Below are 13,122 nucleotides of genomic sequence, written 5' to 3' on the forward strand. Positions count from 1 at the left end.
TCGTGATTTTTCGATTTTACTCACAGATCTTGTACCAGGATCACAGAAGAGTCCAGACGAGCTCATCAGGTGAACATTAGCCCTGTGCAACATTGAATAATCATCGAAAGCGGATTCTAAATGGGGCTCCTTTTGCCGATGTTGATTACAACTAACTCTAGTTCAGTTGAGCAACGGCCTCCAACCACTGGAATGCAGGCTTTGATCACGACCTATTCTTGATTTTCTTCGATTTCTTTTCATTGTTTACTCAATTGAAGAATGCAATTGTTTTTTTGGTAAAAGAAATGATTCTTTTAATGGTCGAATTGAGTTATTGAGTAGAGCTCTTGTCCTCGAGCTTTGTCTCGGATACCTGAGGTGCTTGACAATCGATAGTTTGGAAATTGTGCCTCGACCTCTTATTTCTTTTTTGAACAAACTTATTCAAAAGCATCGTCAACTACATATTTCGGTCGGGATCCGAGTCTACAGGATACGTGATTTGACTTCAACAACGACATATACCAGAAATAATTGCATTCAGGCCTCAACCGATCTCATTCTTTGCAATACAAGTTCACCTCCATCATGTCGTCAAACCACCCCATTGCTCCATCGTCAATGTATTTCGAATCACTCAGAAGGACTTTAACGGCAAACCCCAGCTTGTGGAACGGACTGACACTTGAGTGCGCAATCTGCAGAGAGCCTATGAATCTTGTTGGAGACGGACTACCTTCCTCAGAGGATACTGGTTCCGATGGAGTCAGTCGTTTGCATGCAATTCATGGCCATGAAAATTTTGCGAATGTGCACCCACGTTCACCCAAGGACGCCATCGTCCTGCCGTGCGCTCACATATTTTGTAAAGGTTGTCTGTTCACAATCTATTACTCAGATTACGGTCTTGAAGACTTCCTGCCAACTAATGTGTACCCAAGGCCCGATCCAGTCTGTCCAGCCTGTCGAACAAAATTGGTCTACCCAGATTGCGACTTTCGCTGTCGTTTTCCTGGCATACCGTTCCCACGCTCGAACCAAGCAATGAACCTCTTCCCCCCAACACTTCAAGGTGGTATAACGCAGGGATCACGTAGATGCAACTCATGTCGGGTTATCGCAGCCTGGTATGACCTGCAGCACCGCGTTGACCGCGTGATGGAAGCCTCCATGCCTTATGATAATTGGATTATTACCGTTATGCCTACTAGTATTGCGGGTCAAGCCTGCTTATGCCGCAGTGAGGTGTACTTGGAACGGACATTTGGAGAACGACTCGCCCAAACCGCGCGCCATTTACGCATTGATACTGGGTTATGGCCTTGGTCAGGACCGCAGGCTTCTGATCAACTCAAATTTGTTCTAAGATGGCGGACGTGAGATTGTAGGATAGGTAGATGTCGACACAGCAGAAAAATAGTACTTCCATGTTCTCGCGATCCTCAAACAAAATCATGAGCTTGTTTCAATTCTCACCAAGGTGATTTTCCACAGACAGACGAGTGCGATTCCAAAGTCATGCAATCACACTCTTTTCTGTGACTCTTGAAGAAAAGCTGGCGCCGTTGAATGTTAGGTCTATTCTAGAAAGGCGTCATGTTTGTTGTACAGTGTGTGAGAAAATGAGCCTTCGTGTGTTTTCAATGGTGTTCCGATGTTTGCACGACGATTGTCCGACTCAAAGCCAAAGCGCTTTTTGGAGAGTCCGTAACCGCTTATCAATCGAATAATAGTAATCAGTGGACTGGATGCCTCACCGAGAACTGCACAAGGTTCATGTTGAGAAACACTGCATCGCATATCGAAGCCTCATGCGCTAGTGGACCAAAGAGGGCAACATTGCCCAACTAGGTCCCACCGGTGGCCGTTTTCAAGCTTTGCGGCTTGCGCAACCGGGGATCGGAGGGATCACCTTGAAGGGAGACATGGACGTGTGACTGGACAGTGACGTTTCCGTGTGAGCCTAGCACGTCGATCATAGTGTGGAAGAATCTCACTTTGCGGGGTTCCTCCGTGGGCGGGAGGAGATTCCTTGAGACCCGAGACTAACACGAGTAGACAATCGCAGGTGATCACTTCTCGGCGACCATATTGCCCCGATGATGGTTCACCAGCAGGGTCCTCTGTTTCTCAAGATACCACTCAAAGAACACTATACGAGGAGCTCAGCCACGACCGGCAGTCCCGACAAAGCGGTCTGGAGGGATGCTGGTGACACTGCGCGGCCGTATGTCCGAAAGCTTTGTTTGCTGCAGGATTCGGGTGCGTACAGACGAGTAAGACCTATGTAAGACCCAAGTCTTCGTCATGTTGATCGTTCGTATTCCCGGAAGAGCACACTCGTCGTCAGGGTTGGCCGATGCAGGAAAGCAAACGCATGATCACGGAGATACGCCAGAAGACCAACAAATTTTGTGAAAGGCATCAAGAAGTTCAGACGTGTTCAGAATTGGTATAAATCCAGGTGAGCTGTCCTCTCCCATTCTTCCGATTCTCATCTCCTCATCATTCCAACCACTCTCAGCCCTCGGACCGTCCAAACTCCAATTACACCAACAAAAACAGACCTCAACGCTGCATACCCGAACTCTGTTCCTCTTCCAGCTACAGTACATTCAAGACCCCTTGCACCCCCTCAAAAAGACCAAAACCCTCTTCATCCATTCCATCATGCATTTTTCAACCATCATCGCAATCGCAGCGGCCCTGTTCCTCGGAACCGAGGCCGGTGCCGTGCCCCGTCAAGACCCCCACATCACCGACTTCCGGATCTGGAGCGAACAGGGATGCGGAGCTGCCGGTAACCTCGGCATCTGGACCATCACAAAGTCGCAAACCGATGTGTGCCAAACAACGTTCAACGCACCGGACAATGCCGTTAAGGCCATTCGCCTCAGCAGCCTTACAGAGGGCTGTGAGAGTAAGACCCTAATACCCTGTTTCTTGAGACAAATGGCTAATACTGGCTGGCCAAGTGATTGCCTACCCTACAGCCGATTGTGGAGAGGGGGGTCGCCAAGTCGGCGTCCAGACTTGCGAGGAGTGGAGCGATATCGCCGACAACTTCTTGAGCTTCAAGGTCACCTGCTCTTAGCCTTTCTCATCACTTATTGGGACTCTCGCATTTTCTGGAGTTTGTGATTTCTTCGACGATTTGGGACCGGAGAAAATGGTGCACGAACGCATGGGTTGGAGTTGTACGCAGACACAGCATATGGAACCTTCCTTGGGAGTCACGACTGACAAGGATGTACGCCAGTGACTGGGCTTGGGATAATAATGGTAATTCACTCCTTAGGTACTATTTTCTATAGAGAAATTGGACACGATCAATTATCTATATACAAACTCCCGACGCGATTATCTTGTGAGGAATGATAGCTGAACTTTTCAAGGTCTAGCGTACGTATCATTGTAGCCGTCAACGAGCAGCCAAGTGAGACATCTACCATACATTCCCAGTAGAAATAAATAGACATTGGCTGGATTTCGTGTCTGATTACAGTAAATCTTCAGAGAAAGCACGTTGTTTGCATAGTGGTGAGCATGCTCTTGATGGTCCCCGAACGTCTTAATTGCCTTAGTGCTCAGGAGTAGGGTATCGGCGATCACACTCGGATCAGGAGTGCCGTTAGGTATTTCAAATCGAAATTCCCAAAAAGAATAGCTCCGTGGTCCCAGAAAGCACAATTGTCATAGCTTGGACCCTTGAACGTGGAGACGGCTCTTTCGTAGTTTGGCGCCTGTCCTAGAACGGGGTGAGTCTTGAATGCATGATGTCAAGAGAGCCAGAGTATCGGCACTAGCGGCACTTCATCGTCATTGCGACCGGGCACCCGCCTCGAGCTACCTTACATATCCTCGAGGTTTCCCCAGCTGCGCTACCAGCCTTTATCATTCGACTTTTTTGAAAGTTGGATAGAGTTCTTCTCAATTGTTCCTATCACGAACCTCATATCAATCGCAACAATGAGCCAACCAATTGGACTGACAACGATCCCCAGGCTACTGCGTATGTGCTAGACACCGAATTTTAGCCTCAGATATGTTTGCCTAAGAGCTAACTTGCATCTTCGGGTAGCTGTTACGGGCACGTTCGCGCTCCCATTCACGATCTACTACGCATTCCTTAGCCTTCGTGTCGTCAACGAGCGTCTGAAATCAAAGCAATACTTGGGCGACAACTCCTCAAAGCCTGGAGCGGACCCCGAATCATACAAGGCCAATGCACTTTACCTTGCCGGCCGATCGCATGTCAATTACATCGAAAACGTGCCGCTTGCTTTCATCCTCGCTTCACTGATCGAGGTCAATGGAGGCAACCGCAAGACACTGAGCTGGCTGCTCGGGAGCTTCTTTGCCCTCCGTGTGCTGCATGCCGAGCTTGGAATTATGAAGCCTGAAGGCATGGGCAAAGGCAGACCCATCGGTTATTTCGGCAGCATCGGTGTTCTCGGGGCTTTGGCGGGCTACGGAGCCTTCTTGGTCAAGGGATATTGGGGATACTGATTAACGTACCTTTCATTACATCGAGAATGTAGACGGGCTGAAGACAAGCAAAGACAAGAAGGGTCAAAAGCGCATCATTCTACCTACTTACGCTGTAAAGCTGCGAGGAGTGCTAGTGTCCACTGCAGCTTCCCCCCTACTGTTGCGGGGCCAAGAGAAATCATGTGCACTTAAGAACCGGGGAATCAAGGATCTCTGAATGCCCGTGTGTGTAGCCAAGCATTAGATTCACTTGGGTTTATCGGCTGAAGGTTTCAAGTCATTACCTGTCAGCATCTGTAATCAAGCCTCTAATCCATTGCTGGGCATCGATCATCTCAACCAGGAGTCAGAGTGCCGGGACAGTTCATCGTAACTCTTGGTGGGAGCATCGCTTAAGGGCCTGCATAAGGTCGCTTCGCTATTTCCCCGCCTGTGATTAATTATATGGTTCACGTCGTTGGACCTTACCCAAACCTTAATCACAACAGTCTCGCATGATTCGCCATTTCATTAAAATATCGCTGGATGAACGGCAAAAACACGTCCACGAAGCCCAATCAGTGCACTCTTTACTCCCGGCTCTTGGCGCCGAGGTTGGACGGTTTCCTTGCGCTCTCCGCGAGCGATGGTAGAATGGTACAGGTATTAAAGCCGTCAAGGGTCGCTTTGAAATAATACCTCTGCGTCATGGAGAGTTTCTCGTACATCTTCTGACCCATCTTGCCTGCAATGCACTTCTCTAAGGTTGCCCTCCTTTCCGCGCCTGTGATGGCCATGGCCAGCCCTGTCGCCTTGGAAGCAAGACAGGACAACACTTGCTGCTATCAAACCGAGGTGAGAAACCATCCATTCGATCTGTCGAACGCCAGCTCGCTAACGCGTACACTGCCTAGGATGTGAACGCCCTCGTCTTTGTGACCAAAGGCCAGTCATCTCAGACTCTTGATACGCTTAACTGGTGTTATCTGCAGGTTGACCGGTATGCGGATCCTCTGAACACTTTTATCTATTGACTGAACCTAATTCTTCGGTGCTAGCGACGTGACTGATCCAGACAATTGCGAGAAGGCGACGCGATCATACTGGGCTGGGTACTGTCCCTCGGATGGCACAAAGGTTATCCCGTGCCCCTAGGTGCCATATTTCGCGGAGTTTGCGCCACACAGGTGACATGCCATACGGTGTATGATAGCTAGTAGTAGGCAGTTTAGCGAAGCTGCCAATGAAGCTATAAGTTTGATTATAGCCTTGAATAGCTGCTTACGTTCCAAGAACTCGGGTCCTCGGTCCTTCGATGAACCCACTCCCTCAATCAGCCCTACACCAGAATGAAAGTTGTCTCTGTTTGCGATTTAAGCACAAGGGCTCCGCCGGCCTTCGCTATCGCTACCAGTCTACCAGACCACTCGGGCGGTTATTCTGGGGTGATAGCGTCAAGGCTAGGCTCAGCTCGGCTGACATGGCAGGGGACCATCCTCGTTCCAGTGCTTAAACTCAACACGACCAAATGTTACCAGTCCTGATTGGCTAGTAAGACAAGCATCACCGTGGCTTGGGAACCACGAGGACAGCAACTCCGCCCCTCCTGCCTCCTTCGGTGTCAGCCTAAATGCTCACCGTAGGCCTCCCCGATAGCAGCTCAACGCGCGCGGCGCAGCACTCGGCAGTATTTGGCTCCGTCGCGCAGCTTTCTACTTAAGCTTGTGCGCGCCATCTTCCCCAGCCTTTGCATGGTTTTCGTTTGATACTTTCAATATCTCAACGTTCGTACACACCCAAACCATCATACTTACACAAGTTGACCGCCCCTCGCAAAGATCCGTCATCGACATTAAACACGGAAACATCACGACAAATCGAGACATCCTGTGTTACATAATAAATACACCATGCGCAATCCTTTCAAGCCGAGACAAGCGCCTTCTCAAAGCTGGGTCGGGAGACCGAGGGCTCTGTCAGCCGACGACCCAGTCTTCAAAGACCTCGACGAGGATGAACGAAAGGGCATCGAGAGCAGCTCTATCCGCCAACAACAAAAGACGTCACAAGAGTCAAACAGAGAGTCGCTGAAGCCTTCTGGCTCGGATAGCGCCGTCTCAGTGGGAAGCGGATCATCTTCTCATCACAGCGTCAGCGCTGATATCGGTCAAGGTTATGCCGCAATCGCAGGAGCTTTCTCTGGCACCGATCACTCTGGACATTGACCGCGAAAGATCGGATTGAATCCATCTCAAAATCTTTGGTCGATTTGCAAGCTTATGGGCGGAACGGATGCCTTTTTGAATAGCAGGGGACGAACGAAGGGGAGCTGGCAACTGAGTTATGTTTTACGAGCGAAAGATACCCAAGAGAAATTCTTTATTCAACGACGGATCGAATAGCACGGAGTAATCAGCAAGTGATGTACACAGACCGTGCTCCATCGGTCAAGTAGAACTGTCCGTCCTTGTTGGCAACAGGAACGCAAGAATGGTCTTCGTATGAGTTGACCGTGCTGACCGTCGCCTTTCCACTGCACCCGGCATTTGCCCAGAACTTGAGCTTGCAGACGTTCCCGCCTCTGTTTGCGAATAATGCCCCGTAGACATTTCCCGAAAAATCTTGGCACCGGCCAGAGGAGACGTCAAAATTGTTGGTATAAATGCCAGCACAGCCTCCGTCGTGGAAGACACCGAGACTAACAGTGTCGCGCTTCTGCAGTGTGGCGGGCGTAGCGGCAGCTTGCGCTCCGAGGACCAAGACGAGGCCAGATATGATTTGAGTGAGTTGAACCTGAGGTGGATGCAGTCAGCATGCGGGTTTTATCAAGATTTGCTACTTCGATAAATTTACCATTGTGAATATTGGATCTTGTCCTCGACTATTTGAGGATTGTGCGAAAGTCTGACCGCAAGGTTGATGTTGATGTCTAGTATTCGTGGGATTTATAGTCTTCTACGCGCTGGTCAACTTAGGCAGGTAGTTCTGAAATACCCCAATACATATGTCTAGTCGCATTGAGCGGGAACGTCTGACTACCGATACCTAGACGAACCACTAGTGGAGGGGAATCCGCATCAGACTCGAAGAGAAGGAGGAAGCAGCGGAGTTCCGCCCTTCACAGGCAATAATTTCCAATATCTTGCTTACTCGAAGCAAGCAATTGATCTCATTAGTGACAGCAACATCTCCGAGACCCATAAGTTCAGGGCCATAGTCCGACTAAAACATCTGTTCCGAGCGACTAAGCGTACGGTGCTTACTCACACTCCCTTCAAGCACTGCTGCCTGTAAGGCTGTTACTCAGCACCATGACACCAACGTAACATCAACCATATTGGGTGCAAAAGATGCTATTGTATCAGCCGATCAAAGATATACACAGAGAAGCCATGTCAAAGTGCCTGATTCATGAGGTTCATTTACATAATGACCATGAATCCGGGGTCGAGGTTCGGGCACATCTGAACCAACGATGTTAAGAGTGTCATACGGAGCGATGGCTTGTTGACTATACTGGAAACCGTTTCTAATTCTAAGAAGGGTCATCATCATTGCTTTGCCTACGCATGAAACTCTCTGGCATCTGGCGTAACATCAACATAAACTTCATCCTGCTTTGAGTTGCCCGGCAAAAGGACTGCGACCCCTGATTTTCTCCCCATAGATACACAGCAACCAAGGAACAAGCGAAAGAAGCAAACCAATGCCACCTAGAAGACTTCCCGCAACACCGTACCCAAGCCTCTGGAACATGATGTTTGTAAACAAAGGGAACACTCCGGCAAGCAGATTCCGGCACATAGACTGTGCTGCCAGAGCGGAGGAGGCATATCGGTGGTAGGTGTCCGCCAGATAGTTGAAGACAGCCAGATAGATGGTGAAGATGCCAACCGTCACGGAGGTGATTGCGAGTGCGGGCACAATCCAAGGTACGTTGGTAGACGAGCTCCAGCCAAACCAAAACAGCCCGATCGGCAGGAAGAGTGACTCAACACATGCAGAATAGAGTCTTCCTTCCGGCGTTGCCATCCGTTGAGGCATGAACTTCTTGAAGATCGGCTCCTGGAAGATTGTAATCACCGCCCCGATTACCGATCCAACAATGACTGAAGTGTAGATACCTCCTACCTGACTGCTGTTGAAGCCATACACGGAGCGGAATGCCAGACCGATACTGTTGAACTGCATGTATAGGATCGCCCACGCGAATGAAACCCAGGCGGAGAACCAAAAGACGACGGATTCGGTGCAAAGAAGTTTCAGGGGGAAGGAGAAGCTCCGCCAAAGGATACTCATGTCAAGCTCAGGACCTTCGAAATGGGCGCGGAACTGGACACGAACAGGTTGCGACTGACCCTCGCTCAGCTGCTCGGTGCCTTGCCGCAATCCACTCTTGTCCCCAGTCGGCGACGAGACCCGCTGCAGGCGAATACCGTCGAAATGTTTGTTGAGAGTTACGCACTTCCGCTCGAGTACAACATTACTCCGCGTCTCGGCGAAGAAGAGAAAGATGGCTAACGTGGTGGAACTGACAGTGATCATCTGCACGTAAAAGATCCATCTCCAATGGAGGTTGTCGACGATTATACCGCTGATCATGGGACCCAACCCGGTTCCAATCATGATCGTGAGCGAGTAAAGGGCCATGGGCGTGTTGCGATTCTCCTTGTGAAATACGTCTCCCACCACGCCCCCGGTCAGCGTCGCAAAGACTGATGCCCCGTTGCCTGTAATCAGACGAGAGACCAACATGCCAGGAAACGACTGTGTCACCGCGCAGCCCAGGGTTCCCAGGAAGAATACGGCACCTGAACCGACAAAGACCCAGTAGCGGCCGTAGATCTCGCTGATCAAGGCTAGTACCATGGGCGCGAAGCCGAAACCCAAGACGAAGAGGGTGATGCCTAGGTTGAATTGGGTGTTCGTGAGATGCCATTTCTCAACCAGGGGGGCAGCGGCCATGGCATAAGCGCCGGCAGAGTAGGCGGCTAGGGTCGAGGCGAGGAAGGTCCCAAAGAGCACCGTGATCTTCTTTCGTAATGGCCATGCGAATGGTGATTGGTATCTCGTATCGAGGGATGATGGGTAGTCCTCCTCGAGGAGGCCTTCGATACCGTGTGATCGCAAACATTCTGAGAGCTGGAATGCCGGATCTAGCGCATCGATGTTGAGAGGGATATCAATCCCATCTGCTATGACTGTGGTTGACTCTCCAAGCGCGGCAGGATTTGATTTCCCCTTGACATGGTTAATGTTCGTAACCTCGGTTATGTTGGACCGTTCAATGTCTGAGTCGCCAGTGGAGATGCCATTCAGAGGCAGAGGGACTTGACCCATGGTTGAGTGAGGTCGCATCCTAAGCCATCTGCGTCGGTGACTGCGATAGTTACCATCGACCAAGGCAAAGATGACGCTGTGGAAAACTCACTTCACGCGATGGGACGCAACGGCGCTTTAGATCAATCGCTTTTGCCAACGACCTATTGAGTCAAACAGCCGCCAAGCGATGCGGGCGCGGAGACTTCTCCGCATGCCGCGTTGTGTATCCGCTGTCCGTCCACACCTTAGGGAGTCGTCCGCTGGTCAGTCTCCGATGATCGGAGGACCCTAGTCGATCCTCTGCGTCATTGTCCCCATCTGGTCAACCGGCTATACAACTACTAACGGACGGATACACCTCCCCATTGTCATTATGCGAAGTTATGTGGCCGGCTTAGTGAGAGTGTTAGGGAGTGTTCATGATCAAGCTTTAGTTGGTGCGATCGGCCATAGACGGTGGCCACAGCGATATTGCAGATGAAGAGAGTCCTCATGGTCTCTCCAACTGTCAATGCCATCGCCATTCCTTGGTTTTGCTACCTGCAACACACGTGGGGAACAATAAGGGAAATCGGACATGTAACCCCTTTCATGAAGACGGCATTCTTTATACATGTCCATTGATCCACCAAGGAAGCTTCCCCAGTATCGCGTGGCAGATCGTTTGGATGAGACCTCCGCAGGATCGGCGGTTGAAAGCGTGAGCGGTCCGGTCCGCGGCAACGCCCCGGCATGCTTCCTCAACCTAAAAGGACGTACAGCCTGGTTCATTGGCACTAAACAGGGGCAAGATGCAGCACTTTACCCAGAAGATTGGAACTCAGAGGGGTTATCGGGGAATTGCATGTCTTCTGCGGGCAAACATATCGTAGGCCGAATGTGTCGGCTAATATCTTGGGCTATCAGGACGCCCCCCCGAAACCAATGACAGTGCAAGGTACAGCATCTTATCTCGGCCCTTGTTCTCTACCTTCCATTGGAAATGACTCAAATAGCATTGGGCAGAATGAGGTACCAGGAGGGCCCTTCAAGATCGGATTCACTTCGCTGGATATCTACAATCTCAGCATACTACCTTACTTCTGGCAAGAGTTGGTCAAGAAGGGATGCTTGGCAATTCACGGATTCCTTGTTTCCCGACCGGATGCCATTGATGGGTAAGCGTGGACATGACGCCTCCTTTGCATCAAGGTTCATCTCCCTGCGTCGCTGACTAACACTCGATGAAAAATAGCGAAACTGGACTCAAAGCCCGCAGCTCAATCCCCTCATAAGTCTCCGTCGGCCGATTAATGCCTCCTCTTTACTTACACAAATGAGGACCAAATTGATCGAGTGTGCCTATCAATAACAGTTGGATGCGCTTTACGTGCCACGTACGAGTCGCCTTTATACCGGCTTGCCATCCCTCGCGATGCAGCCATAGTGACACACAGTTGATGTTGGAACAGTAACTCTGGTGAGAGGGCCTTAATTACTATGTTCTTCCAAAATGAGTAATCAGGAGACCCGTGCTTGGGTAAACGAGGCAAAGGTCCCAAGTCTCACCTACCTCGCTTGGCCGCGGCTCATTGGCACTATCACGCGATGGTGGCTAGGATGGCTTCATTGCGCCCAGCCTTCGCATGAGGAAGGAACCAAGACTTCGGTTCAATATGCTTACCCGTCTCGTCTTTTCCCCCGAGGGACAAGACATCTTTGGGGACCTTTGTGAAGCAACCTTTTTCAGCTGAAGATCGGCGAGGTGCTGATTTGTTGATGTTCCCCGTCGCTCCCGGCAAAAGTTGAAATCCAGTCTCGCCATGAGAAGATGCTGCCTGGTGAGTCCGCAAGTGCGTCTAACCCCTGAGTGTCATGCAAACTCTGCGCGGGATGAGGATCATATCCCTTGTCTGAGATGCAGCCTGGAACTCGGTTACAACCGATGGAAGGGTGCCCAGACCTTGCCATGGTTGCACCATCGGCAACAGATCTCACGTACGGGACTGCAGCTCACAGCTGCTATTGAGTCCAATGGACGATCTAGAGGTGATTATGAAATCCGCTCACCCGGAAGGTCAGATCATATTGCAGCGGGATAACACGAGAACTCTCACAGCATGTCGTGAGAAGGCCGCGGGGTGCTTGGTGTGTTCATCAAGGCATAGAGGGCAAGAGCAAAGCAAGACGTTGAACAAGTCCTAACGCCATGTGACTCTGGAAATACGCACTTACAACGAGGCAAGCGCCTTTTTTGGCCGTAATTGTCGATAAATGGCAAGAATCTTTGAAGTTTGCTAGGGCAGGTGAAGTCGAGATGCAGCTTGTCCCAAGTGAAGGATCATCGCCTTGCCCAGTCAGACACGACCAACCTTGAGCATAATCGGCAACTGGGGCAACAGACACTTTCTCTTTTGAATCAACTACAAGTTGTACGCATTTGAGCGGAGGAAAGTGCGACACAAAGTACACGGGCAAGGATATGAGAATGAGGCAGCAATTACTATCGAGGTCATAGGTGAGACGAGGTTCATGACTGTGTTGTACAGGTGAGTTTGGAGTTATACACACTTCACCAAAATTCGGGCGATTCTCATCAGATGGTACCTTTCGGAGTATATCTGATAGTCTCACCACTATTTCAACGATGAAGCCTTCATTCACACTGAATTGGAAGAAGTCATGGTGTTCCGTTGTTACATAAGGCGTCGTGGGCGTGTCGCCTGCAAAGCTCAATCGATGCCCCACGGCATAAAACCGGGTCCCAACGCCAAAATTTTCCCACTTCGAGTCTTCGACATCTTGTCCTCAGATCGCGTCATCGGCCGAGTGGACCACAAACAGAAACTATGACACAGAGCTTTTCGCACCAGACCACTGGGACTGCGGGATGGAAATCCCTTGTGCTTGTCCCCTGACGGTTCGAGAATAAGAGCTAGGATCCTGGGGGCCATGTTGGGGGTCCAAAGAGGGACTCGAAGACTCCAAGAAGCCTTCCAAGAAGCTCCAGATGCTCGCAGCTCCATCATCCATGGTCTCTCGCAGGTAAATCTCGCATGCGGATACTCTCGGCGCACCACTGACGGTTAGACTCTCGAGTCTTCAGAGCCTCCTAATCCTTGTATGTCGGGACGGTGACCTTTGGGACTTTTTTGGTTTTTGGCTCTATTCGTTCGTATGTGCAAGGGTGCCTACCAATGCGGCGCAACATCGACTGCTCACCCCCAAGACGACAAGCCGATTCCACCCAGACGAACCTCTCGCCACATGGAGCCAATTCGGTGTAAATAAGACGTGATCTCCTTGGCGGGGCCTGCTCTGCCACAGACATAAAGTCTTCTGTCAACCTTCTAGTTTCGTAGTTCTTTC

General features: G+C 50.4%; 5 protein-coding genes across 5 annotated transcripts; 4 read left to right on the forward strand and 1 right to left on the reverse strand.

Annotated features, from left to right (window-relative positions):
- Positions 1 to 2,652: 2,652 nt before the first annotated feature.
- Positions 2,653 to 3,076, forward strand: CABS01_11197 (uncharacterized protein; the record flags this gene model as incomplete). The annotated part of the gene is made up of 2 exons (XM_060544552.1): positions 2,653 to 2,902; positions 2,958 to 3,076. 2 exons carry the CDS (start codon positions 2,653 to 2,655, stop codon positions 3,074 to 3,076), a joined length of 369 nt encoding a protein of 122 aa, XP_060397800.1.
- Positions 3,077 to 3,951: 875 nt separating this feature from the next.
- On the forward strand, positions 3,952 to 4,491 carry CABS01_11198 (uncharacterized protein; the record flags this gene model as incomplete). The annotated part of the gene is made up of 2 exons (XM_060544553.1): positions 3,952 to 3,994; positions 4,064 to 4,491. 2 exons carry the CDS (start codon positions 3,952 to 3,954, stop codon positions 4,489 to 4,491), a joined length of 471 nt encoding a protein of 156 aa, XP_060397801.1.
- A 711-nt stretch (positions 4,492 to 5,202) lies between these two features.
- On the forward strand, positions 5,203 to 5,607 carry CABS01_11199 (uncharacterized protein; the record flags this gene model as incomplete). The annotated part of the gene is made up of 3 exons (XM_060544554.1): positions 5,203 to 5,307; positions 5,367 to 5,452; positions 5,511 to 5,607. 3 exons carry the CDS (start codon positions 5,203 to 5,205, stop codon positions 5,605 to 5,607), a joined length of 288 nt encoding a protein of 95 aa, XP_060397802.1.
- A 755-nt stretch (positions 5,608 to 6,362) lies between these two features.
- On the forward strand, positions 6,363 to 6,677 carry CABS01_11200 (uncharacterized protein; the record flags this gene model as incomplete). Its single annotated transcript, XM_060544555.1, has 1 exon — positions 6,363 to 6,677. One exon carries the CDS (start codon positions 6,363 to 6,365, stop codon positions 6,675 to 6,677), a length of 315 nt encoding a protein of 104 aa, XP_060397803.1.
- A 187-nt stretch (positions 6,678 to 6,864) lies between these two features.
- On the reverse strand, positions 6,865 to 9,792 carry CABS01_11201 (uncharacterized protein; the record flags this gene model as incomplete). The annotated part of the gene is made up of 2 exons (XM_060544556.1): positions 6,865 to 7,245; positions 8,140 to 9,792. 2 exons carry the CDS (start codon positions 9,790 to 9,792, stop codon positions 6,865 to 6,867), a joined length of 2,034 nt encoding a protein of 677 aa, XP_060397804.1.
- Between the last annotated feature and the right edge of the window lie 3,330 nt (positions 9,793 to 13,122).

This window comes from Colletotrichum abscissum (genome assembly GCF_030869225.1).
Source record: "Colletotrichum abscissum strain IMI 504890 chromosome Unknown Scaffold_30.1, whole genome shotgun sequence".
NCBI classification, from domain to species: domain Eukaryota; kingdom Fungi; phylum Ascomycota; class Sordariomycetes; order Glomerellales; family Glomerellaceae; genus Colletotrichum; species Colletotrichum abscissum.